The 27,669-nt window shown below is 50.0% G+C and overlaps 1 protein-coding gene across 1 annotated transcript; it reads left to right on the top strand.

Annotated features, from left to right (window-relative positions):
* The first annotated feature begins 76 nt into the window (after positions 1–76).
* On the top strand, positions 77–27,387 carry XPNPEP2 (X-prolyl aminopeptidase 2). Its single transcript, XM_008055354.1, has 21 exons — positions 77–379; positions 3,249–3,322; positions 5,214–5,324; positions 6,458–6,521; positions 7,542–7,646; positions 7,844–7,930; positions 8,873–9,019; positions 12,306–12,407; positions 13,375–13,456; positions 13,783–13,978; positions 15,097–15,186; positions 16,572–16,681; positions 17,306–17,383; positions 19,146–19,217; positions 20,941–21,001; positions 22,785–22,854; positions 23,418–23,522; positions 23,950–24,009; positions 24,556–24,632; positions 26,356–26,445; positions 27,054–27,387. Exons 1-21 carry the CDS (start codon positions 331–333, stop codon positions 27,246–27,248), a joined length of 2,025 nt encoding a protein of 674 aa, XP_008053545.1. The 5' UTR covers positions 77–330; the 3' UTR covers positions 27,249–27,387.
* The last annotated feature ends 282 nt before the right edge of the window (positions 27,388–27,669 follow it).

Raw genomic sequence — 27,669 nt, 5'->3', positions numbered from 1 at the left:
GGGAAAAGCAGGCTAATTGAGACCAGCTGTTGCACCTCTGTCTCAGAGATCTTTGGACTCTGCCCGGGGCGGGCACACACCCTATTCTAGGTGACTAGGAGCCTGCACAGTCTGCCTGGGGGAGCCCAAGGCTCCTCTGCCCACGCTGGCTCCCAGAGCCCTCTGAAACAAAAGAAGAGAGAGGCACTCTGCATCCACCAGCCAGACACCTCCTTCTCATCGCCAGCCCCTGCTCCTGCCCCAGGAGGGACTGAAAGAAGAGGCCAGAGAAACAGCGCTCCTTCTCTCCCTCATCCCTCCATCCACCCAGCACCAGCATCTGGAGACCCCATGGCACCGGCTCACTGGGGCTGCTGCCCCTGGCTGGTCCTCCTCTGTGGTATGTGCATCCTGGCCTCTCCCCTCTGGGCTCAAAAAAGGTTGGAGTGAGGGCTGGGGCCGTCCCCCTTTTGGAAGAGGCACCCAGGACCAATCTTTAGGACTCTTTCCCTTTTCATTCCCCCAACCACCCACCCTCGTTCAAGAAAAAATCACGCCAGCTACAGGGGCTCACACCTGTAATCCCAACACTTTGGGAAGCTGAGGTAGGAGATTCACTTAAACCTAGGGGTTCAAGGCCAGCCTGGGCAACATAATGAGACCCTGTCTCTACAAAAAAAAATTAGCCAGGCGTGGTGATGTGTGCCTGTAGACTCAGCTACTTGGGAGGCTGAGACAGAAGGATCACCTGAGCCCAGAACGTCAAGGCTCCCGTGAGCCGTGATCGTGCCACCACACTCCAACTTGGGTGACAGAGTGAGACCCCACAAAAGAGAAGATAAAATAAAGAAAAAATACTCTGGCACTTGTTAGAATGGTAAGGAAAGCCTGATTCAAGACTACTGTAATGGGGCATGGCAACAGGGGAGAGAGATAGGCCTCAACTTTGATTCTTGCTAAGACTGGGTGATGCAGGTTTGGCAAGGACAGGATGGACAGAGAAGGCCTAGGTCAAGGCCTAGTTGAGAAAAGGATTTGTTCAGGGGCCGGGCTCGGTGGTTCAGCCTGTAATCCCAGCACTTTGGGAGGCAGAGTCGAGTGGATTGCCTAAGCCTGCAGGTTGGAGACCAATCCAGGCAACTTGGCAAGACCTCATCTCTACAATAAATAAAAAATCAGCCTGGCGTGGTAGCACTCGCCTTTAGTTCCAGTTACATGGAAGGCTGAGGCAGAAAGATGACTGGAGTCTAGCAAGTTGACACTGGGGTGGCCATGAGCGTGCCACTGCATTCAAGCCTGGGCGACCAGTGAGACTCCAACTCTCACACACACACACACACACACAAAAGTTTGTTCAGCCAGGCTCAGTGGCTCAGCCTGTAATCCTGTGCCTTGGGAGGCCGAGGTGAGTGGATTGCCTGAGCCCGCGGGTTTGAGACCCGCCTGGGCAACTTGATGAGACCTCATCTCTACAATAAATCAAAAAATTAGCCGGGTGTGGTAGTGCGTGCCTAGTTCCAGCTACTTGGAAGGCGGAGGCGGAAGGATTGGCAGAGCCCAGCAGGTCGAGGCTGTGGTGGCCAGGAACAGCCACTGCACTCCAGTCTGGGCGATGGAGTTAGACTCCAACTCAAAAAAAAAAAAAAAAGTTTGTTCAGGGAGACAGTCTTTTGTCACTCCTATGGCATCCCTGTTTGTTCTCAACTAGGTGCCAGCTCATGCCCCCACCCCAGCCTCCCTTCTCAGTAGGACCCTATAAGTCACTCAGTGTCTAGGACCATGGAGTCATTTGGCTACAGAGCCTGCTTTTGGGAGCCATAGCCCTGGCCTCAGAGAAGAGCAGATTCTGGTGTCCAGAGGGAGATGAGTTGACTTTGTCCTGCTTCTTATGTTGGCATCTTAGCACCACCATTTTGTCAGAGATCTGTTCCTACAGAAATGAATGTTCATATCCTTAAATCAATAGTATGGGTCACAGCTTCCCCTTAAGTCTATGAGACCAAGACAAAGCCAGGCAGGGAATTCCTGGTGTAAGAACTCAGCCACCCTCCTTCCATCTGTCACTCAACCCCACTCAAAAGGGAAAAGTGTAATGTCTCCCCATATTCAGGCCCCCATCACCCTCCAGGGAACCCCCCTCCCCCCGCCAAAAGGCAGGGGAATTGGAGGCAAGGAATATCAGAGACCACTGACTCTCAGGACTGGAAGAGACTTTAATCCAACCTTCTCTTTTCCAGAGGCCCAGAGCCCAGAGGACTTAGTCCAGTGGCTGGCTCACAGTAGGCACTTAGGAAATGTTTGTTCAATGAACACTGGGTCACTCTCCTCAAGTTACACCAAATTTGGGGCAGATCCAAAATCAGAAACTAGGTCTCTGTATACTCAGAACCTTCTGTGGCACCCACCACTCTTTCCAAGTCTACCTCCCATAGTTGGCAGTATAGGAGGACAGAAGGAGCACTCCCCCTTTTATATTCATATGACCTGGGTTCAAATACCTGTCGTACCACTAACTCAAGGTGGTAAGACTTGGGAAAGTTACCAAACTTATCTGGGCCTTGGCTTCCTCCTTTGTAGAAAGCCAGCAGTAATACCCACCTCACAGGGTTGTTGCAAGTATCAAATGAGATCCTATGGATGATTTGCTGACTTCAGTATCAGGCACATAGTGGGAACTCTTTAAATACTAATTAATCCACCCTTCCCCACCAGGCAATGAGGTCAGACGGGGATTGCTGTCTTGTCTATTGAAAATGAGCCTGGAATGATAGGTAGAGATTTGGATTGAAAGAAAGGGTACAAGTAGGCCTTGAATTTAAGTAAACCCAATATATATAAAATTAGATTTATAGAAGGCTAAAACAAAGATGGGGTGATTATTTAGTGAGATCCTCTAGAGCATTTCAAAGAAAATTTGATCACGAAAATTTAATTTACACACAACTTTTCCACTTCACTAGACCCTGAAAAGACCCAATTAGATTAGAAGAAAAAATTGATTTAATGAGCACTAAAACCCATCCAAAAGTGGCAATCATTTGTCTATGAAACAGGTTTCTTTGATTGTGACCCAGGGTGCCATCCAATTCAGCCTGATTTCCTATGAAATGTGATTATTTTTATCCTCAAGTAGAGTTGGCCAGCATCGTGTGTTTCAAAGGGTGGAGGCTCTGCAGACAGCAGGGAGGAAGGCAGAAGGAGGATGTCCCTGCCTTCTCCAGGATCTAGCTGGTCCCCACATTACCCTGGATTTTTCTCCCACCTTCTAGTTTGTGCCTGGGGCCACCCAAAACCAGTGAACCTTGGAAAAGAAGATGTGAGAAACTGTTCCACCAACCCCCCGGTGAGAGCTCCCCTCCCTTTCCCCCATCACCCCCACTGGGAGGCCTTGCTCCTCCCTTTTGTTCCCCCTTTCCCTCAGGTCCCACTCCTCACTCCCCCACTCCGCCCCCTCATCCCCCCACCTCCACCACTGTGAGACCCTACTCTCAGGTCCCACCCCCTCCCCTATCCATCCCACTTCTCCCCTGTCCACCCCACCCCCAAACGCCCCTCTCCCAATGTCCTCTCCATCCCCTGTTGGCTAAATTGGTAGCTCTTCTCCCTACCAGACTTTCTCCTTATTTCTAGACTTTGGGGCCCCTTCTTATTATTAACTTCTGACAGGGGTCAGGCATGGTGGTTCATGCCTATAATCTCAACATTTTGGGAGGCCAAGGAGGGTGGATTGCTTGAGCCCAGGGGTTCAAGACCAGCCTGGGCAACATAGCAGGACCCCCATCTCTGCAAAACATAAAAATAAAAAAATCAGCCGGACATGGTAGCACGCCTGTTGTAGTCTCCAGAGGCTGAGACAGGAGGGTCACTTGAGCCTGGGCGACAGAGTGAGACTATGCCTTTAAAAAAAAGACATCAGGGAGGGAAAGCAGCAAGTTCTCAGGTATCTAACAAACACCTTCCTCCCACCCCCCCCCTTACACCGTGCCCTCTCCTCCCTCCCACTCTTTCCCACAGCAGGTTCTGCTCTGCTTCTGCTCTGGCCTGGGCCTGGGAAGCCCCACTAGGGAGAGGGAGGAGGGGCAGGGAGGAGGGCGGGAGGCCCCAAATTGGCCTTTGGCTGAAGCTAGGCAGAGGGGAGGAGGTGGAGGATGGGAGGAAAGAAAAGGCAAATTCTAGAACAACAACGAAGAGGGAAGCACAGAAGGGCGGAGGGAGGAAGACAGGGGTTAGAAGAGCCAACAGAAGGGCTGAGGAGGGAAGTCTAGGGTGTGAAGAAGACCTGGAAGACTGGAACTGAGGGGATCGGGCAGTCAGTTTCCTAGCTGGAGCCCAGAGTGATTCTTTCCACAAGCAGAGTGGGGCTAAAGATCTTCTCCAGGCAGGGGTGGCCATGCCAGCGGCTACCTGAGCCACAGGAGAAACATAGTACATCTGCCAGTAATGCTAACTTTATGGGACCCCTGGGGCAGGCAGGTGATGGGCGAACCACATGCCACATTACTGTTTTATATATATATATATATTTTTTTTTTTTTAAAGTGGATATATCATTGAGTAGAAAACAAAGCAAACCAAACAAAAAACATGCTTCTTGTTTTAAAGATGAAGCGGCCTTTAAAGAAATATCTGGCCTGGCAAGTCTCAAATTGGTGGGGTTACCCATTCACTCTCCTTTGCCATTTGGGGCCAGTAGGTGGCAACCTGGAAAGGCCCCAAGTAGGCTTGCCAGATAAAATTCAGGATGCCCACCTAGTTACATTTGAGCTTTAGATAATAAATAATAGTTTAGTACAAGTATGCCCCAAATAATGCATAGGGCATGCTTATATTAAAACATTATTCATTGTTTATTTGAAATTCCAATGTAATTAGGTGGGCATCTTGTATTTTTATTTGTGAATCTATGAACCCTACCCCAAGGTATCCAAAGAAGGACCACCAGTGGACTGGCCCAGTGCCAGAGCCTAGACCCCTGTAATTCTCACCCACACCCCCATCCTAGACTCAGGCCCTGTTACTGTCCCAAGGGATCCCTCTCCAAGCTCTTCAACACCTCGGTCTCCACGAGACTAACCAGTAACATCAGCCCACCCAGGCCAGCCTAAAACTTCCCCCAACCTCGGGTCAGGAGAGGCTGGTGGCTCCTCTGTAGGCTAGGGGCCCAGGTGTCATTTTCTCTAAGCAGTGTGTGTGTCTGTTTGTGTGTGTCTCGGTGTCTTTCTGTCATCTGTCAGTACCTTCCAGTTACTGTGGTCAATACCACAGCGCGGCTCAAAGCTCTACGCCAGCAGATGCAGACTCAGAATCTTTCCGCCTACATCATCCCTGACACGGACGCCCACATGGTGAGAGACAGTTCAGCTCCCCCTTACCCTTTTCACTATCCTGGGTTGACCTATGAGCACAGGAGCTGTTAAGACTCAGAAGACCAAGACGGAGAAAGTATTTGACAGGCAAAGGGAAGGAAGTGGAGAGCTTGGGCACGGTCATTTTAAGGCAACTGAAAGAATGTGTCCCTTTACATAGGAGGGAAGACATTGACCTCAAGAAGTAAAACTATAAACAACTTCAGAATCAATTTCGATCAGTTCCTAGATGGCAAGTCCAGAATGAATGTTTAGGGCATCCCTGCCCTAGAAGGTTAGAAGTGTGCTTGAAATTGAACTGGAAGAATTCTAAGTTTCCTTCCAGCCCAGGCCTTCCCATGCCCTCTGGGAGCCCTGGGCTATTTGAGTGCAGTATACAGGTTGTGGGGAAGGGCAGACAGAAAACAAGATGATCTGGACAAGAACTGCTTGTCCCAAATCAACTCCCCATCCACCCACTCCACCTTTCCCCACCGCTGGCTCCACTTCCGCCCCATCCACCTTTCTGACACTAGCCCGGTTGGAAGAGAAGGCCATTTAGGTGTCAATGAGCTTGTTCGAATTATTAGTGTTCCCACCTGCTGGAAAAGGCTAAGAACCTTGGGTAAGTACCTGAAGTTCTCCGAGCCTCAGTTTTCTGCAAAATGGGAATAACGAAATTTATCTCCAAGGATTTATGGAAATCAAAATACGGTTGTGTGTCAAACCCTCTGCAGAAGTTATTTATGATGTACCCAGTGTACTATGCTAGATGGATTGGGGGAGGGGTAGCCGGAGGGGAGAACTCAAAAAAACCAAAAGATGGGACCCTAGACTGCAAAGAATTTGCATTCTGCTCTGGGCAACAAGTCTCCTCTGCAGAACTCACCATAAAACAATCCAGTGTGAATGGTGGGGTTTAGACTCCAAGAGATGCAGATGTTCAAAGGAAGGGAAGACACTGGGGCTGGAGGAATTGCAGAGGGCTTCCTGGAAAAGGAAGAGGTATCCAATGTGCTTGACCTTGTAGGACTGGTTGGAGCTAACAGACAGAACTTGGATGTGGTTGGGGGCCTTCCATGCGGGTCTGACTCCACAAAAAAAGGCTAATGATGGTATTGTTGATTCCCTAGAGCGAGTACGTCGGCAAATATGACGAGAGGCGTGCGTGGATTACAGGCTTTACAGGGTCTGCAGGTGACAGTCATTACCCACCCCCATCGCTTCTGTTGGTAGACCCAGAAGTGGTCACAGAGGACCTGGTGTGGCTAGTTCCTCAGCAGCTGGGACCCCAGAATCTAGTGTCCAAAGGCCCCCCGTCTACTCTCTCTCACTGCCTCCCCTCCACCACCCCAAAACCACCAGGTTCCTCAGGACATACATTTCATAGCTCACTGGCCACATTTATGTGCAGAAGCTAGGCAGATGACCCCGTCCCCAGCTTCCTTCCCATGCTCACCACCTCTGCTGTAGCCAGCCTCAGCCCAGCACTCCCAGGGCCCCATTCCTGAGATAGTCGCCACTTCCATATCTAGCCACTAAGGGCCAGTGGATTCCCTTCACATGATGGTTCAAGTGGGGACAAAGTTGTACTTGCCAATCCTTTTACAGAAAACATCCCTTCTCGTGGCCAAATGAGACACAAACACAGAGGCCCTTTATGAGGTCACAGTTTCTGAAGAGGACTGCTACCCCGATCCTGGCCCCTTGATTAAAACCCAAGCTTCTTTTGCTGGTCCTCAGACGTTCCGCTGTGGGCTTCAAACTGCATTGCTGTGTCCATCACGGGCCCTTCTTCTCTTTGCCAGGGTCGCTGGATTTGTCTTCCCCACCAACCTTTAGCTAGGCCTCTGACTTAGTGTCCCCACCAGCCACCGAGGCGTAACACTGAGTCCCATCTTTCCTGAGAGCACCCACATGCTTTTGGGCTGCCAAAAGCAGTTTCCACTTCCTCTCTTGCAGAAAGTTCCAATGATCCCCTCAAGAGGCCCTTCACCCAAAGCAGGGGTACCTGATTCAGGACACCCTTTCTGCCTGGTCACCTCCCCACCACCACCACCAAGGTTCTTTTTCACATCTCCTGCCTCACTTCCATCCAATGGAGGAGACAAACTCTCTCCAGAGGCCCCTTGTGACACTCTCAGAGCCAGCATCCCCCAACTAAAGATGTGTTCCTCCCCTTTGCCACGACTTCCAAGCTTCTCTGTTCCACCCCAGGAACTGCAGTGGTGACCATGGGGAAAGCAGCTGTCTGGACTGACAGTCGCTACTGGACTCAGGCTGAGCGGCAAATGGACTGCAACTGGGCACTCCATAAGGAAGGTATAGGTAAGGGGGCACGTGTGAGGCCATGCTGGGCCTCTATGGGAAGCTTGGGGAATTTGAGGCCACCCCTGACCTTCAAGGCTGATATCAAGGAGGACACAAGTGGCAGGATTGTCACAGACCAGAACCCCAGCTGGGGGGCCTGGGGCTAGCCCTGGAGGCGACCTTTGCATTCTTTCCTGTCTTTCTTTCAGTTGGCACTGTTCCCATTGTCACCTGGCTCCTTGCCGAGATTCCTGCTGGAGGGTTTGTGGGCTTTGACCCCTTCCTCTTCTCCATCGGTATGTTCTTCCCTTAGTCCCTGGATCTGTCCATGCCAACAGGGGTGACTCAGCTTCCCTGGGATGTAAATAAATGGACCTTGATAGAAGAAGGGGTAGTGGGACTATAAAGATAAAGAGTTTGCAGTTGTGGTTACAGAATGTTTTGCAACAAAGATGTATTCATGGATTGTGTAAGTAAAATATAGTTAAAAGAATGAATACAAATATATCAAGCAGAGTCCAATGGATGGTTAAAAAAAAGCAAAAAAGAATGAGTACAAAAGTTTTAAAATTCATGAGTGCAGAGACTCAACCTAGAAGACTCAGAGAATCATTAAAGATCTAATGAATGAATAGGTGAAGATGTCCGTGAGCCCAGAATCATCCTCTATGCCTTGGAACTCTACCAATTATGGTGCTAGAATCACTTAGTAGCCCTCTTCTGGAAAGTAGCTTAGAAGGGCAAAGGAGTTGGGGGTGCCTCTGGGTACAAAAGGGTCCCTGGAAGTACAGATCCCTGAGCCCCAGGACCCTATGGCTGGGCAGCCCATGCCCCCCAAAAACGGAGTCCTCATGAACATGTACTGAAAGGCTTGCCCTTTAGAACTGGCTTCTTCGCCAGCCTGTCCAATGGCCTGGATGCCACCATTCCTTTGGACTGTGACATTGAAGCCGTGTTAAAATGGTTAGTACCCAAAAGAGGGACCGCCCACAGCCATTGGCACCGAAAAAGCCAAGTTTAGCCAATTGGTGGTGGTCTGCATTGGGTGGGCTCAGGGTAGTTAAGCTTGGAAAGCAGAAAGAGGAGGGTTAGAGGCACACCCCAACACGGGGCACGGCTCAGGGCAGTTGAGCTATAAGAGAAGAACACGAGGCAAAGGGAACCAGGACTGCTTCTATCACAATTTTTCCTTAGGTATAAACGGGCAAGCGAGATGTAACTCCTTCCTGTCTCTGCAGACACCTGGGATAGCTATGAGGTGGCTCTCGAAGGCTCTAACAGAGTGCTGGTGTCCATCACAACCAACCTTGTGGACCTGGTGTGGGGATCAGAGAGGCCACCACTTCCAAGCCAACCCATTTATGCCCTGCAGGAGGCATTCATAGGTGAGTGAGCAAGCCTTGTCGCCTTCCTAACTTGTAGCAACAGGGTGCCCACTGCCACTCTTTAGGCTGAAAACTTCATCACCAGGGCTACCAAAACAATGGTTTGCACATCTTAGCATGCACCCATGTCACCTGGGACACATATAAAATACTGATTTCTAGGCTTCCTCTCCTCAAGGAATCTGAGTCAAAAGGCCTTCAGACCATATTTAGAAAATGCTGAATTAAAGAGTGTTCACATTTGAAGTAAGATGGATCAGGGAGGGAAGAAACAAGGGAGCCAGAGAAAGATGAGGGGAAAATCTACCCTTTTCAAGATAGAAAAAACATGCTTGTCTGGGAGTGGGGACTGGGTCATATGGAATCATTCAACCTTTCCTTCTGGTCCTCCTGTGATGGGAAATTTAGATTTGTGAGATGGTTTGGGTAGAATGGGCCAGGGGTGGACAGAAGAAGTAAATAACTAAGTTCGGGATCAGTCTGTGGCATAGATTAGGGTTCAGGTTTTGCTGGACCACATACACAAGTTAACTGATCCTGAAAATTCTGAAATCAATTACCTTGACACCATCTAGGTACGTCATAAAAGAACAGCATGCCATATGATTCTTGTAAGTCATAACTAAAATCCTGACCAGGACCACGTTACTGGTTATGAATCAGTGTCTTGGCCATCAACCATCCCTATCTCCCCGGGAATTCTGAATGAACCAATGGACTTGGATTCCTAGAAATATTGGTCAATCCACCAGATCTCATTCCATATGCGAGTCCACGCACATTTCTTGTTTTGGAAAGGAGTCCAAAAAGCAGGAGGGAAATTTCAAAATAGCAGCTATGGTGAAACAAGTGCAAATTGTGTCCAATTTTCTTTATCTGTTCTGATGTAACTTGCAGAATCATTCTTTCTGCATCTTGACACCGTTTTTAAAGAAACTTGCTGTCCAAGACTGTTAAATCATAAATAAAACTCATTCAAATAAAGAAGGTCACAGTTATGCCTGGAGATAAAAGGAAAAAACACTTCTGAGGATTTGGAGCAAATTTGCATGGGTTTTGTCACTTCCCAAAAGGGAAGGGATGCCAAGCCATTGCAGGCTGTTAGTCTTCAAGAAAAAGTCATCTGGAGCTTGGACTTGAGCTTCAAAAAGCTTGAAGAGATTCTCTTTCCCACCACCTGCAGGTTTTAAAGGCGAATGAAGTGCGAAGGAAAGTATGGGAAGTTAGCTACTCAGAGATACAAGTGTGCACCAGACCATTTGCATTTGGTTTCATTTGTTTTCTCAAACATGTATCCCATTCATTAACCTTGAAAGCACAATTCCAAATGAAAGAAGCCAGTCAGGGAAGGCCACATATTGGACAATTCCATTTATATGAAGTATCCAACACTGGCAAATCTATGGAGACAAAAAATAGATGAGTGGTTTCCTGGGGCTGGGTGGGGAGGGAGGTGGAGGGTGACTCCTTAATGAGTACAAGGTTTCCTTTTGGGATGATGAAAATGTTTTAGTATTAGATAGTAGTGATGGTTGCACAACACTGTGAGTGTACTCAAAGCCACTGAATTGTGCACTTGTTAAATTTTTTTTAAAGAAAAGATTGCTAAACTTTACTTTGTAGAATTAGGAATTTCTCTTTTTTTATAGACACCTTTTTAAAAATTTTTAAAGATATGGGGTACAATTCAGGGTTACATATACAAATGTTCATTATGCAGGTACCCTTGCTGATGAGGTGTGCCCCTCCCTCCCTAGTAGTTTCCCTCAACTGCTAATACCACCTCCCCTTCCCTGGCAGTTTCCCACTACTGCCAATCCCTTTCTTATAGTCTTATGATAATTGTTCAAGGTCCATTTATGAGTGAGAACATATGATACTCTGTTCTTTGCTTCTGTGATGGATCACTGAGGATGATCAACTCTCAATCCATCCAAGTTGCTGCAAAGTCCATATGTTTGTCCTTCCTTATGGCTGCATAATATTGAATTGTGCACTTTAAAAAGCTTAAAATGATAAAAATTTTTATGTGTATTTTAAAATAAAATAAACCTTAAAAAACGTATTACATCCAAAGCTTTGGTTCCTGTTGCATAGTTTTATCTGTTTACATAAAGTTGTTTTTTTAAGTCGAGGGCGTACCTCTGTACCCATCTGGAGAGCAGTGGCATGATCATGGCTCACTGCAGCCTAGACCTTCTGGGCTCAGACAATCCTTCCCCATAAGCCTCCTGAGTAGCTGGGACTACAGATGCATGCCACCATGCCTGGCTTATGTTTTTTACTTTTTGTAGAGACGTGGTCTTGCTATGCTGTCCAGGCTGAGGCATAGAGCATTTTTTTAATGGCAGTAAGTTATTTATACCCATATCTGGGCCCAATAGGCCCCTTAATGCTCATGACCTTCTGCTAGCAAATTCCTAATCCTACCCAGGACCAGACTCCTTGGATGCCTTGCAGGTGGCAGGGATAGAACACAAAAACTAAAGTCCTAGAACCCGGATATAAGCATCCTAGAGAGAACAGTGCTGTGACACAGAGTTTAAGGACAGGTTTGGAGACTGACAAAGCTAGCAAGACAATACAGTATCTGTACAGTGAATAGTATAGGCCATCCATCAGACAGACCTGGGTTCAAATCCCAGCTCCAACCCTTGCATCTATTAAACCTTAGTCAAGTCACTTTATGTCTCTGAAGCCTCAGTTTCCAAATCTGCAAAATGGGACAAGTAAGAATTAAAACAATGTACACAAAGTGCTTAGCTCAGTACTTGTGGCTTAGTAAGTACTGGAATCAGTATCAGGAAGAGGCTTAAATGTGGTCTCAGCTCTTTTCCTTTGCCCTTCAACTAGGGCTGCCCTCCTGATCTCTGTTCTGCATGCTTATTTTTCAATCAGAAAGTTATACCAAACTTACTATATACCAAGACACCATTCTATATGCTTTACAAATAGTAACTCATTCGATCTTCATAGTAACCCTATTGATAACTACTATTATACTCCACCCCCATTTTACAGATGCACAAAATGAGACACAGAAAGGTTAAGTCATTTGCCCAAGGTCACCCAGCTAGTAAGCAAAGCTAGGATTTGAGCCCAAACTGGGTCCAGAGCCCATGTCATTAATGACTACGCAAGTAAGAGTTGTTTGCAGGAAGGGTTCTGCTGCTTAAAAAAAAAAAGGAAAGAAAAACTGTTATTCCCCAAAGAATGCCCTTCCAGGAACCAAATGCCAAAGTCAAGGTGTGTCACTTACGCTTTCTTTGGGCTCCCTTGCCTCTAGGGAGCACTTGGCAGGAGAAAGTGTCTGACATTCGAAGCCAGATGCAGAAGCATCAAGAAGCCCCGACTGCTGTCCTTTTGTCAGCGCTTGATGAGACAGCCTGTGAGTGTGGATTTGCAGACTTGGTGGGGGGGGGCACCTGGGTCTCCCCAGTCCTCAAAGCCTCCTGGGCCCTGCAGCATAGATCTCTTCCCCAACGACCGTGTACCCACCAGTTTCTGAGAGCTCTGTGGTCATAACCTGTGGGATCTAAGAAGGGTAAGGAGCTAGAAGCCCAGGTCTGCAGAACAAGGATACCAGAAGAAGCCACTGTCAGCCCACCGGCCAGTGGAGGAACAGCCCGACCACGGCAGCAAACTACTTGTGTCTCATTAAGAGAAGGAGGGCCAGCAAATGCCTCCCAACAACCTGGCCACTATCCCAGCTCACTCACACACCCAGCTTCACACTCATGTGACCCTACTCTGTCCTGACATGGCTCAGAGCCTCTTGCCTGATCCCCATGACTGGGTGTCAGATATTCTGGGAATTCACTGGAACTGTGTGCTGAGCGCTGGTGTCTGCATCTTTCTGGGGGAAGAGGTTCATAGCTCTCATCAGCATTTCGAAGCCCCCCTCCAAAGATTGAGAAACATGCAGAGGCAGATGCAAGCGTGTTGTTGGGAATCCTTTGGGACCAAAGGGAACAGTGGGGCAAAGGTGTCAAAAATGTTTGTCTCAGCCGGGGTCAGTGACTCAGCCTGTAATACCAGCACTTTGGGAGGCTGAGGTGAGTGGATTGCATGAGCCCACGGGTTCGAGACCAGCCCAGGCAACCTGGCAAGACCTCGTCTCTGCAATAAAGAAATAAAAAGTTAGCCGGGCAAGGTAGCGCATGCCTGTAGTTCCAGTTACTTGGAAGGCTAAGCGGAAGGATCGCCAGAGCCCAGCAAGTCGATGCTGGGGTGGCCATGAGCATGCCACTGCACTCCAGCCTGGGCGATGGAGTGAGACTCCAACTCAAAAAAAAAAAAAGATGCTTGTCTCAGGTAGCTCAGCTTCAAATAGGCCCCATCAATTCTCTTCCCAGGGCTCTTCAACCTTCGCAGTTATGACATTCCCTACAACCCCTTCTTCCGTTCCTACGTGTTGCTCACAGACTCCTCCATCAGGTATGGCCTTTCCTTGGCTTGTTGCCGTGGGCTTCCTCCAACCTGTACCCTCTCCCTGCCCTACCACTGAGCCCACCTTAATATACAGCCTTCAGGCTGCCCATGGACTTGGGGCTTGCCCCAGCAGAACCCCCTAGGAATCCTCCTGTTGACTTTTGCCTGACCCTTTGACCTCTGTTCCCACTGAATTCCAGATCTGGTCAGCTAGGCTCCCTGGTGCTGGCTTCCTCTGACTTCCGGGAACAAAGGGACTGTGTCTGCCTCTGGTCCTTTGCGTTGTCCTCGGCAGACGCTCAGGATCCTCTTGGTCTTCCTTTCCCATTCAGGTTATTTACAAACAAGAGTCGCTTTAGTGCTGAGACCCTGAGGTACCTGAATTCCAGTTGCACAGGCCCCATGTGTGTGCAGCTCGAGGATTACGGCCAAGTTCGTGACAGCATCCAGGCCTACGCCGCAGGAGACGTGAGGATCTGGATCGGGACCAGATACACCACGTATGGACTCTATGAAGTGATACCTGAGGTGGGTTTATCAGGCCCCAGCTCATACCAGGCACCGACCCATCCCCACCCTCCACTTTCCCAGGTCTGATATGTCTCAACCTAATGTGGGGCCAAAGTCCCTCAGCCATTCAGTCACCTGGGCCATCAACAACTGTGCAGTGAGTTCTCTTCTATCCCTCACTGGGAAGAGATAGAAGAAGAAGAAACAAGAATGTCTGTCCATAGAGCACTCATAAAATTGTCAGGGAGGGCCGGGAGCGGTGGCTCATGCCTGTAATTCCAGCACTTTGGGAGGCGGAAGTGAGAGGACTGCTTGAGCCCAGGAGTTTGAGACCAACCTGGGCAACATAGCAAGACTGAGTCTCTACAAAAACTCAAAAAATTATCCAGCATAGTGGCACATGCCTGTAGTTCCAGCTACTAGGGAGGCTGAAGCAGAAGGATTGCCTGAGCCCAGGAGGTCAAGGCTGCTGTGAGCCGTGATCATGCCAATGCACTCCAGCCTGGGCAACAGAGCGAGATCCCCGCCTCAAAAAACAAAAGCAAAATACTATCAAGGAGGCTAAAGAGAATATGGCCTGGTGTAGCAGAGGCTTTGGAGTCAACCAAACCCAGCACCTAATCCCAGCTCTGCCCTAACTGGCTGTGCAATGGCTTTGGACAAGCAACTTAGCCAATATGGGTCTGCTTCCTCATTTGGAAAGTGGCAATAAGAGTCCTGACCTCATAGAAGTTGTTCAGTGGAGATTTAAAGGTGACAGGGCATGTAAAGCCCAGCAGCTGACACATGGTAGGCACTCGATAAACAGTAGCTGGTATGATATGTACAAGAAACTAGATTGACTCAGGCTGGCCTCTGATGGGTCGCAGAGTGCTGGTGGAATCTATCTGCAGGGAGTGAGCTGCCAAGCAGGGCAGCATTAATCAAGGAAGCCATCCTGGAGGGGAAAAGAGTCAAGCTGGACATGGAAGACTAGAAAAGACTTGCATAGCCAGAAATCACACAAAGTAGAGGGCATTGCCATGACAGGGTGGCAAGTCTCACCTCAGCTGGGTCTTCCTGCCAGTCCTTTGAAAACATTACCATGCCCTGAGGGGATGGCCCCCCACCTCATTTTTCCTCCCTGCCCTCAACAGGAGAAACTTGTGGCAGACTACTACTCCCCAGTAATGATGACCAAGGCGGTAAAGAACAGCAAGGAGCAGGCCCTCCTCAAGGCTAGCCACGTAAGTCCACGTTGAGGCAGACCTGGCCTTTGGGAAGCTCCTGATCTGATGGGTTAGAAAAAAACAAAGCCAAGCTGGTTGTGGTGGCTCATGTCTATAATCCCACCACTTCAGGAGGCCGAGACGAAAGGACTGCTTGATCTCAGGAGTTTGAGATCAGCCTGGGCAATATAGCAAGACCTTATCTCTACAAAAATAAAAAATGAGCTGGTGGTGCGCACCTGTAGTCCCAGCTACTTGGGAGGCTAAAGCAAGAGAATCATTTGAACCCAGGAGGTCAGGGCTGCAGTGAGCCATGATTGTGCCACTGGACTCCAGTGTGGGAGACAAAGTGAAACCCTGACTCAAAAAAAAAAAAAATGACGCTGGGTACAGTGGCTCACGCCTGTAATCCCAGCACTTTGGGAGTTGGAGGCGAGAGGATTACCTGAGCTTAGGGGTTCAAGACCAGCCTGAGCAACATGGAAAGCCCTCGTCTTAACAATAAATCAAAAAATCAGCTAGGCATGGTGACGCATGCCTGTGGTTCCAACTACTTGGAAGGCTGAGGCGGGAGGATCACCTGAGCCCAGCAGGTCAAGGCTTCTGTGGCCATGAGCATGCTCCTGCACTCCAGCCAGGGCAACAGTGTGAGACTCTACTCAAAAAAAAAAAAAAAAAAAGCCTTTCAGAGCTTGGATGTCTTGAATTCAAACCTCAGTTCTACCCATATCTTAGCTGGGTGACCTTGGGCAGGGCATTTACCTCTCTCTGCCTCAGTTGCTTCACCTGTAAAATGAGGTTCACAACAGTGACCTTATAGCATAGGGCTGTTGTAAGGATTCAATGAATATATATAAATATTTTGCTTTGACTGCCTGGCACATTCTAGGTGTCAAAAAAGTGTTAGCTGCAATGATTTCCTCACCCTGCAAGAGGATATCTCAATTTTTTAATAGTCTTGTTAAAATAAGGATAAATCACCTCATTAAAAGTTTTTTTTCTTATGGAAAATTTTAAACATACACAAAAGTAGAGAAAATAACAGAATAATCCCCTGTGTCCCTGTTACTCAGCTTTAACAACCATCAAGTCATGGCCAATCTTGTTTCGTCTATAACCCACATTCTTACCTCCTCCCATCCCTTCTGCTGCTGGATTATTTTAAAGTATATCTCAGATAGCATAATATTTCTGCCATCAACACGTCAGTAAGTATTTCAAAAAGACAAGAACCCTTTCAAAAACCAGAGCACACTATGATCATCCATAAACACTCAGGAGAATCCTTTGATATCAAATGGCCAGTGTTCTTAAGGCTTCAGATCCCGGAGCAGCCATCTGGTCTCCTGCATCCCGGAGCCTGTGGCTACGACCCCATGTCTGCCTGCTACCCCCTCCCCCAGGTGCGGGACGCTGTGGCTGTCATCCGGTACTTGGTCTGGCTGGAGAAGAACGTGCCCAAAGGCACAGTGAATGAGTTCTCGGGGGCAGAGCGCGTGGACCAGCTCCGAGGGTGAAGTCCCGCGGTTGTCCTTTTTGGCTATCTCTTAGTGTGGGGGTGGGAGCAAGAAGGGGGACTATTCCCCTTACTTGGGGGAAGAAAGAACCTGCCTTTACTGGGAGGCTTTTCTGGAACAAGGAGTGACAGGTTCTCGGGTAGTCAGAGCGCCGGGCACAGGGTATTGGATGTCATTCTCCAGCCCCGCTGAAAACGGGACAATGTGAAGGGTCACAACCCAAAAGCACCCCCTAGTGTCTGCTTCAGGTACGGGCTCGCTCTCCCTAGGGGCCTGCTTGGCCCCACGTCAGGGCCAGACTACAGGTCTGAGGCACAGGCTGCGTTTCCGGGGCTGGGAGAGTTTTCAGATATGGGGAAGTAGGTTTCGTCACTTCTATCTGTAAAATGGAGGTGGAGGGGGAATAATTGGTGTCTATAGTCCATCATTCTCTGACTTTCAGTACTCTATAAGTGACAGGGCAGGGCTTGGGGAGGCAGAACCTGGAGTAGGGACTAAGAGAACCAGCAGAGTCTGGCTGAGGGAGGGAGCAGTGACCTTCATAAGACCTGGTTAGATATCTGGGGCCCAGCCTAGTCTCTGGGCCCATTCATTGACCATTCCTTGCTTGCGCTTTCCAGAGAAGAACAGTTCTCCTCTGGACCCAGTTTCCAAACCATCTCTGCCAGTGGCCTGAATGCTGCCCTGGCCCACTACAGGTACTTCAAGAAAAAGAATGTTCTACGGCTCTCTGGGGGAATCTTATGTGTACAGAGGGACAAAGTAGGGGGAAATGGTATTAAATGTGGGCACATTTAAGGTTTGAGGTCCTAAGTCCTGTGGGGGTTGGGGGGAGGCGCTCAGTCTGGGGTTGAGAGTCTCCCTGACTTTAAAGGGCCTGAGTGACTGGGTGTGGTGGCTCACACCTGTAATCCCAGCACTTTGGGAGGCTGAGGTGGGAGGATTGCTTGAGCCCAGGAGTTCAAGGCCAGCCCAGACAACATAGCAAGACCTCATCTCTGTAAAAAAGGAACACAACTAGCCAGACATAGTGGCATACACCTGTAGTTCCAGCTACTCAGGAGGTTGAGGTGGAAGGATGGCCTGAACCCAGGAGGTCAAAGCGGCAGTGAGCCATGATCATGCCTCTGCACTCCAATCTGGACTACAGAGTGAGACTCCGACTCAAAAAAATTAAAAAAAAAACCTGAATGATATTTTTCCCCCAAGAGGCTAGGACTTTGTGGGTGCTCAAGGCTGAGGGACCTGGAAGGGAGGAATGGAGGCTGTTGGATGCTTTTCCTTGGCTTCCTGTGAGCTATTTATGTCAGCCAATTCTCAAAGCTCATGAGCTCACGTAGAAAAAGGCCCATTAGCTGGGCTCGGTGGCTCAGCCTGTAATCCCAGCACTTTGGGAGGCCGAGGTGAGTGGATTGCCTGAACCCGCGGGTTCGAGACCCGCCTGGGCAACTTGGTGAGACCTCATCTCTGCAATAAATCAAAAAATTAGCCGAGTGTGGTAGCGCGCACCTGTAGTTCCAGCTACTTGGAAGGCTGAGGTGGAAGGATCACCGGAGCCCAGCAGGTCAAGGCTGCGGTGGCCGGGAGCGGCCACTGCACTCCAGTCTGGGTGACAGAGTGAGACTCCAACTCAAAAAAAAAAAAAAAAAAGAAAAAGGCCCATTCACTCAGCCTGAACCAGCCAAGGTGGGCCCAAGATATAGATTAGTCAGATGTTTGGCCCCATAGAAAACCTGCAGGCCTGTCTGATGAAATTTGGGTGGCCAAGCTAACTAGATGCCTCAGCCAGTCATGGGCACAGCAGGGAGAGGTCGTTACCCACCGAGGGACTGGCACATCCCAGAATTCCCTCCTTGGTGTCCCCTAGTGTTTCCCACACCTTCAGCTATCTTGTCCCCATGACTCCTCACTTGGGCTAGAGAGTGACAGGGTAGGTACTCCTCAGCCTTACCACCTCTTGCCTTCCAGCCCACCCTCAAAGTTCCCTCCCTTCCTGTGCCCTGGCTTCTGGGGGCCCTCGGCTCTCAGAGGCAGCAGGAAGTTAGAGACAGAGTGCTGAATGGAGCATCCAGGTGCAGGCCCAGCGCCTCACTGCTTTACCATGGCCTTGCACAAGCCCCTTGGCCACTGTAGACCTGTTTATCCTTATGTAAAAGGAGATGGCTGGGCTGGGTGGTCTCTAGGGCTCTCCCAGCTCCCACATTCTGGGCTCTTTCTCCCCTCCCAGAGGACCAGGGTCTGGCCCAGGTACAGGATAAACAGATGTGTGCTGAGGACAGCAGCAGCTGAGGCGGAGTTCTTTCTCGGGGGCCTTTTGGGAGACAATGACTTCCCCAGAAGGACTGGCCTGGAAGCCTCATCCCTACAGGGGGCAGGGGTTCCTCTGCTTTCACTCAGGAACCCCACACTGCCCAGGACAGGGTTAGGTTACTGTCTCTCAGTGTTCTTTCCCCTTCTCAGCCCAACCAAGGAGCTGAACCGCAAGCTATCCTCAGATGAAATATACCTGCTGGATTCTGGGGGCCAATACTGGTATGTACTCCTCACCCCGACCTGGGCTGGCTGTCTCAGCTCAGACATCCTGGACCAGCCAAGAGCCTGCCAAAGCTTTTCCTTGCCGGGCCACGGGGTCTTCATCTGAGAAAGGGGAGACCTGGATGCCATGAGCCCTGAGCATCCTTCCTGTGTTCACACATGGGGATCCCTACACAGTGGGAAACACACAGAGGCTAGAATAGTGGGAGTACCCAGGCAGCACCTCTGTGAGAATTATGAAAAGACTCCTCTTGCATAAGTAAAATTTTTTTTAAGTTCACATATTATTACACAGTCTGAACAAGTATACTCAGCAGCCCTGCCTGGCTGCACAAACACATACGACCATATTCTCACCCACTCGTGCATACCCTGGAAACAGCCCACACACCACCAACACTGGGAATACTCCTCAGCTTCTCTCTTCCCCACAACATGGGTAAGGCAGCTCTGTCTGGGTGCAGGTGAGGGCAGGTGAGAGAATCAACACTTTAGATGTGTTACCATTGTACAGTGCACAACCCGAACACTCGGACATGACGGCCGTGCAGAACAGGCTAACTCAATTCCTACCAAATGTGTGACCAATCATTCACACTGGAGTGGAGCTGAACTGAGATGACCTGAAAGATTTTCCCTTCTTGTCTAAGAAGCAAGTGGAATGTGGGAAGCTTGGGGTGGGACAAAAGAAAGGGGGTACTGAACTAATGGCTCTCCAGTCTCTATCCTGTGGAAATGTTGAATGTGCTAATGACAGGGCCTCTTCACTGTTCTTAGCACAGCTCCCGGGAACCAGCATCACAGCAGGCACTCAGCTTGTGTGTACTTGAGATGGCCAATGCGCAGAGGGGAAGTGAATTTGTGGGGCCGTTGCTGGGATGGGATGTGCTCGGAGTAGGGTGAGGCCAGGGAAGTGGTCGCCTCACTTCCCCTTCTCTCCTTCACACCCCATGACCTGTTCCCAAGGAGGAGCCCCCAGGTCCTTGGGATCGTTTCTCCCCTCTCTCTTCCCTGAGGTGACCGCTGGGTCCGTCCTGGGGGAAACCACTGAAGCTGGTGATTGGGAGTCAGACCTTCTGGCCTCTGGCTTCACCTCACTGGAACTTTGAGTAAATCACTGGGTCAGATCTATGTTCACAACAGAGGGAACTGTGTGGAGAGTCAGTGCTTGCTCCCGGCCTGGCTTCACTGAAGTTCCAAGAGGGAACCAGCCCCACAGCCTCAGTTGCCTCATCTGTGAAATGGGGATAATGAGGCCTTCTCATAATGAGTGGCAAAACCCGATACATGTTAAATAATTATCTGAATATGGAAATGTGATGATATCATCTCTCTGGACCTCAGTTTCCCCATCTGTACAAAGGGGCCAATCCCTTTCTGCCTCCCAGGAAGCCTAGAAGACTTGCTTTTAGAGTCAGCCTGATCCAAGAAGACCCCCATCTACAAAACAGCCAAAATGGTGGTATGGGGAAGGAGTGTGTGGGAGGGGTCACAATTGTCAGACAACGTAGTGCCTTTGAACTTGATAGCTTTGCAGAGTTGCTTCATGCATAGATGCTAAAGATGGGGTTTTGAGGATGGTAGCTGTCCTTTCACCTCCACCTGCCCCATCCCAGCCCCACTGCTCGAATTCAGTGGAAAACACACAGGATGCACACGGCCCGGTCCCTAGCCCCAAGCATTCAGCAGAGCTGGACATGTTGGTTTCCCTTCTCCACAGGGATGGGACCACAGACATCACCAGAACAGTCCACTGGGGCACCCCCTCTGCTTTCCAGAAGGTACGCATTGGGCCCGATTTCCCCTCCCCACCCTTCCCCAAAGGGCAGCCAAGCAATCCCTCCACCAAGAACCCTTTCATTTTAGAGACTGAAACAGGCCCAGAGAGGTTGTTGAGTCCGTCTGCCCAAGGTCACAGTCAGTGCCAGAAAACCCAGTGCGCCCTGCGGCTTCCCCAGAGCCATGTCAAGCCCCCACCAAGGCCCCCACCAAGGCCTCCACCCAAGGTGATCGTCATTCTAGCTCAGCAAGCCAGCGCACAAATATTGCATATCGCTTTGCTGCTGCCTGTGTTCCTGGCCCTGTGCTCAGCAGAAAAGAGAGAGAAAGCCATTCTGAGTGAAGGAAAATGGCGCGAGCAAAGTCTCAGAGGTGGAAAGGAACCGGAGGTGTTCAGTGAGACAATGAGGGCTGGTCCACTGGGGCCAAGGCTGGGGCATTTTCTCTGTGCACCAGGGGCCTCTGAGGGTAGAGCAGGGAGCTGCATTTGTGCATCCAGCAAGCTGACTATGGGTCAGACATTGTGCTGGAAACAGAGAGAAAGGAGGAAAAACGCTGTCCAGGCTTCCAGGAGCTCACAGTATAGTGGGGGAGTCTGCTGCCTCAGGCTATCGTGCATGAGATGCCAAGCCCATGCACATGTGTGGTGAGAGGGATTGAGCACGTTGTCTCTGGAAGTGACCAGAAGAGGCCACCGTCAGCCCCCCTCCCTCCCCTGACAGAGGAAGGCTGACCAGCCAAATTACCAGGCCACGACCCAAACTGAAGGCCTAAAGAAAACCAAAGGGTGAGCCGGGTACAGTGGCTCACGCCTGTAATCCCAGCACTTTGGGAGGTCAAGGCAGGAGGATTGCTTGAAGCCGGGAGTTTGAGGCCAGCCTGGGCAACATAGCAAGATCCTGTCTCTACCTCCCAAAGATTGTTTTAATTACTTAATTTAAAAATCGTTGGCCGGGCTCGGTGGCTCAGCCTGCAATCCCAGCACTTGGGAGGCCAAGGCGAGCAGACTGCCTGAGCCCGTGGGTTTAAGACCAGCCCGGACAACTTGGCAAGACCTCATCTCTACAATAAATCAAAAATTAGCCAAGTGTGGCAGCACATGCCTCTAGTTCCAGCTACTTGGAAGGCTGAGGCAGAAGGATCGCCAGAGCCCAGCAGCTCGATGCTGGAGTGTCATGAGTGTGCCACTGCACTCCAGCCTGGGTAACAGAGTGAGACTACAACTCAAAAAACGAAAACAAAACCAAAAAATTATTTAATTGTTTTTATTTAAAGAAAGAAAACTAAACGGTGATCACAGTCATTGTCATAAGAGTGCTAATCTTTCCTGGAGCATTCACTCTTTTTGCAGCCCTTTCCATATATTAGCCTACTCCTCCCCACCTCAGAAGCTAGGTCCTGTTATCATCCCATAGTAGATGAGGAAACTGAGGCACAGAGCAGTTAAAGTTGCCTGTCCAAGGTCTCAGAGGGTATGAGTGGCCAAGTCAGGATTCCAGCCCAGGGAGTCACAGCCTCAGCTCACTGCCACCCACGAGTGTCTCCTCTACACATCCTCCACCTCTCCCTGTAGGGAAGCACATGACCGAACCCCAGCTTTGGGAGGCCCCCTCAGCCTCCTTTGGCCATCTGCTAGAACCTGGGTGACGACACATGAGAGCAACTCTCCCCACCCACCAACACACACACAGGCCTGGGCCCCCACACCCAGGCACCCACAGGCTGAACAGCTGGTAGTTCCCCAGCTCCTGCTCTTGTCCACCTGGTCTCTTCCTCTCCCCTCAGGAGGCATATACTCGCGTGCTGATGGGAAATATCGACCTGTCCAGACTCGTCTTTCCTGCTACTACATCAGGTGGGTCTGAGATCAGGCTGAACCCAGAGACTCAGGCCCTGATTTCACAGGACTCAGACCATTCCCTGGGAGGCTAGTGGGACAGGGATTACATCATCAGCCCATCCCTTGGATAGACAAGAAAATCCAGCCTAAGGAGAGAAAGTGACTTGCCCAAGGTCACACAGATGGTTAGTGGGAGAGCCAGACTTTGAACCCAGGTCTTCTGCCTCCTAATCTAATGCTGTCACTCAGAAGAAGGGGAGATCAGGGTGGGCTGCAGCAGTCAAGGGAGGATTCCCAAAGGAAGTAGGTGTCAACGTGCTATGCCTTGACGGATGCAGAGAAATTGTAGCAGAGTCATCAATCCATGTAATGGGTACAATGTATGGTAAGCTGGTCTGGCCAGGGAGCCACTAACCACCCATCAGCCCCTCTCCATCCCAGCCCAATGTCATTGTGTCATTGCATGCTTAATGGCCCTCTCCTTAGGCATCACCCTGGTGGCTAAGTACGAAGAGGCAAGGTGGAAGTCTGTCTGGGGTACAGCCAACTGACTATGGGTGACCTCTCTTCCCTTCCAGGGGGAATGGTGGAGGCCTTTGCTCGCAGAGCCCTGTGGGACGTTGGGCTCAATTATGGTCACGGGACAGGCCACGGCATTGGCAACTTCCTGTGTGTCCATGAGTGTAAGTGTCTCTTCAGCACTCTCCAGGGGTCCCCCCTTGTGTGATACCCCACTATGAAGGAGGTATGAAATGACCAAGGTATGAAAATGACCAAGATCCACAGAGATGCTATGACCCTCCGAAGGTCACCCAGCCCCATAGGGTAAGTGAGGAATGCTGGCAGCGGGCTGATTCTGCCAGCTGCTTGGCATCCTTCAGAAAGGCACCAGAAAGAGGCCCAAGGCCTAGGGGCTAACTTGGATAAACCCCAGAGATATAAAATCCAGAGCCCATCTGGTGTGTGCCAGCCCCAGGCAGACAATGACACAGAGGACACATACTGCTAGAGTCCCGGGAATCCCAGTCGCCTGCTCTCCTCACAAGCCTGCTGAAGTCCAAGCTGGTGAGTATAGGAAAGCTGACACCGTGCCTGTGTCTTCCTTTCCAGTGCCAGTGGGATTCCACTACAACAGCATTGGCATAACCAAGGGCATGTTCACTTCCATTGGTACGGCTCTCAGGCCCCTCTTCCCCACCACCCCATTGCAGAGCAGAGCAAAACCCAGGTCTGCAGTCTAGGGTGCAACAGCCTTCAGGGAGCACACCGGGTCCTGGGCTCACCTCACCACTCCCACCCCTGTGCCCAGCCCCAAATGGCTTGTTCCATCCTAAGCCCAAGTCCCCTCAGTCCAGACCCTCTTTTTGCCCTTGGGAGTTGGTTCCCAGCTGTACATCCAGACTCAAGTCACCGATCAAATGCTGGGGTTATAGGACAGTGGCATACAGAGAGATGGGAGCACCTTCAGGACTCCCTACTGGGCTACAGAGGAGGGTGGGTGAGTCAGAGGTGCCTGTGGGGACCTGAGGCCCAATAGGGATGGGTTTTCTCTGCTCAGTCAATGAGCTTCTAACAAGTCATGGGCTGCCAGAGTCAACAGCCAGGGAGCAGCCAGGTGGTTGGGCCCTCCAGCCTCTCATCAACTGGTACAGGAAGACTGGGCTTGGTCCTCCCCTGCCCCACACTGAATGCCACCGGTATCTCTGTGTCTCCCAGAGCCTGGTTATTATGAGGATGGAGAATTTGGGATCCGTCTAGAAGATGTGGCCCTCGTGGTAGATGCAAAGACCAAGGTAGAGTGCCACCGAGATGGGTTGGAGGTATGGGCAGCATGGCAATGATTTGGGCTGCACTGAGAGGGTGAGAAAGATCAAAAAAGGACATTTCACGTGCGGGCATGAATTTATCTGGAATCTTCCTTAGCTCTGTAGGAATTCCATAAATCAGAGTTTCTCAAACCTGTTTGCACATTAGAATCAACTGGAGAGCTTCTTGGTTTTTAAAATGCCAATGCCCAGGCCCTGCTCCAGACCAAGTGAATCCATTTCCCTGCCCTAAATCATTAGTTCTCACTGCTCATAATAATCGCCAGGGGAGCTTGTTAGAAATAAAGATTCTATATAATAGCAGTCAATATGATAAAATACCTAGATATAAACTTAGAAATACTTACATGGAGAAACTCTCTACTAAGGGACATAAAAAAGATTTAAGTAAATGATGCTTTCTGGAGAGAAGCCTCAATATTGTGAAGATGTCATTTCTCCCTAAATTAATCTATAAATTCAAGACAACCTCAATTTCAGTGCTAACTGGATACTTTTGCAACCTCGCAAAATGATAGTAAAGTTTATTTGTTAGAATAAACATGCAAAGATAGCTAGGTAGCTAGGAAAATTCTGGGGGGGGGGAGAGCAATAAGGGAAACTAGCCCTCTCCAATTTGAACAAAAACTACTATAACTAAAACAGTATGACACCGGAGATGAAAACAGACAGCTGTCACAATAGAACAGAACAGTTAGTCCAGAAAGAAATCCTCTAATCTCCATAAACGACATGGGAATTTTGTTTACAATAAAGCTGATGCTTTAAAACAATGAGAAAGAAAGATTATTCAATAAATGAGCAGGGGGAACAAATGGCTGATCATTTGGAGGGATTAAACTGAATAACCTCCAAAATAAAATTCCAGATGGACCAAAGTTTTAAAGTGAGAAATGAAACCATAAAGGATCCATATATAATAAATTCATTTAGAATCCTAGGATAGTAAAGGGTCTTTCTATGCAAGACCTACAAGCCACAAAGGAAAAAATTAACAACTCTGACTAATTTAAATAGAAAACGTCTACATGGACTGGGCACAGTGGCTCAGCCTGTAATCCCAGCACTTTGGGAGGTTGAGGCGAGAGGACTGCCTGAGCCTGGGGGTACGAGACCAGCCTGGGCAACTTGGTGAGACCTTGTCTCTACAATAAATCACAAAATAAGCCAAGCATGGTAGCGCCCGCCTGTACTTCCAGCTACTTGGAAGACTGAGGCAGAAGGATCGCTTGAGCCCGGCAGGTAGAGGCTACAGTGGCCATGAGCGTGCCACTGCTCTCCACCCTGGGCGACAGAGTGAGACTCCGACTCAAAAAAATAAATAAGATAAAATGAAATAGGGATTCTGCCTCCAGTAGGTTTGAGAAGTGAGCTCTGGAATTCACATATTTAACATGCTCCCTAAGTGCTATTGAGGCCACATTTTGAAAAACACAAACCTAAGTCTAAATTTCAGGAATCCAGAGGGTAGCACTAAAGGTGGGTACTAAGTGGTAGACAAGGAGAGTCCCAAGAGAAGAGATCTTGGAAGATTCAGACCTACCCAGAATGTCCAGGGTTGATAAGGATCAGTTCCCTGTGCCCATGGGAACTGATCCTTATCTGGGTGGAGTGCTCCCTACCTCCCTTCAGCCTAGCTCCTCCTCCTCCCTCACTTTTCTGCTTACACACCTTCCCTGTGGGCTCTCAGTACCCAGGGAACTACCTGACCTTTGAAGTGGTATCCTTGGTGCCCTATGACCGGAACCTCATCGATGTCAACCTGCTGTCCCCTGAGCAGGTAAGTACCCCTCAGCACTGTGCCTGTGAACAACTGCACTCTCCTCAACCCCAGGTCTTTCTTAGGCTTCTCCCTTCTGCCCCAAAGACCCTCTGCCCCTGCCCTAGGAGGGCCCACACTGGTCATACCTGTAAGCATACCCTGGGGTATTCCTCTCCCGCTCACCAGAAACCACAGAATTTCTAGAACTTTCCAGTCAGACCAGCCTGCCCAAACCCAGATAGTGAATGCTTGGGAAGTCTGAGACTAGGTCTTCCAGCTCTGCCACGACAAGGCCTGGAACGATAAACAATCCCTTCTGCTCTCTGAGCCTCAATCTCCTCTTTTATAAAGTGGGTATAATAATGCCTGCCCTGCTTACTCTCATTCCTGGGCCTGAGATCCTCCCACCCCACTACCCATGAACGTCACTATGACATTAAACAGCCATCGTGGCAACTGCCTCTGGAAAGCCCCAGAGAATGCCTGAGGCCTGATGGTGGCTGGGGACCTGTGGGCACCTGGACTAAGATGGGTAGTCGGAGTCCCACAGCAAGGGACTGGATGGCACCAAGAATTCACCTGGCAGCTCGGTTTGGAGAGGCTCTCACCTCTCTTACCCTTTGCAGCTTCAACACCTGAATCGCTACTACCAGACCATCCGCGAGAAGATAGGCCCAGAGCTGCAGCGGCGCCAACTGCCAGAGGAGTTCGCGTGGCTGCAAAAGCACACAGAGCCCCTGTCCGCCAGGGCCCCAGGCACTGCCTCCTGCACCTCTGTGATGGCAGCCTCCATTCTTGCCATCCTCAGCTGGAGGGCCTAGAGGCTTCCAACTCCCCTGCTCACTTTCCACCTAGATGTGGGGCTTACTTGCTGCCCTCACCCTACACCACACACGCCCCAAGAGCCCCTGCCAGCCTGTCACCTGGAAACCATTGTCCTCAGCCTCCTTCTCCTGGACCAGGCCTCAGGGACGCAGGGTTTCTCGGCCTCAGGCAGCACCTCTCTGCTCTCTCTTGGGGCTTGTACTCCTCACCCAGGGAACCCAAGCCCAGGCTCCGGAATAGAAGAGCCTACTATTTACCTCCCTCCCATGAGTCCAGTAGGCCTGTAACCTGGCACAGCCGCTCCCCTTCCCCAAAATAAAAGCCCAGTAGGGTAGTGTCCCTACTCTCAGGGGCGCCACGGTCCTTGGGGAGCCTGACCCTGTCACCACCTACTGGATAGAGCCAGAACTGTTCCCA

The sequence above is a fragment of the Carlito syrichta genome, unplaced genomic scaffold, assembly GCF_000164805.1.
Source record: "Carlito syrichta isolate Samal-C Ts95f unplaced genomic scaffold, Tarsius_syrichta-2.0.1 Scaffold301828, whole genome shotgun sequence".
NCBI lineage: Eukaryota > Metazoa > Chordata > Mammalia > Primates > Tarsiidae > Carlito > Carlito syrichta.
The sequence above is the reverse complement of the archived record's forward strand: the minus strand, read 5'-3'. Positions and strand labels throughout refer to the sequence as shown.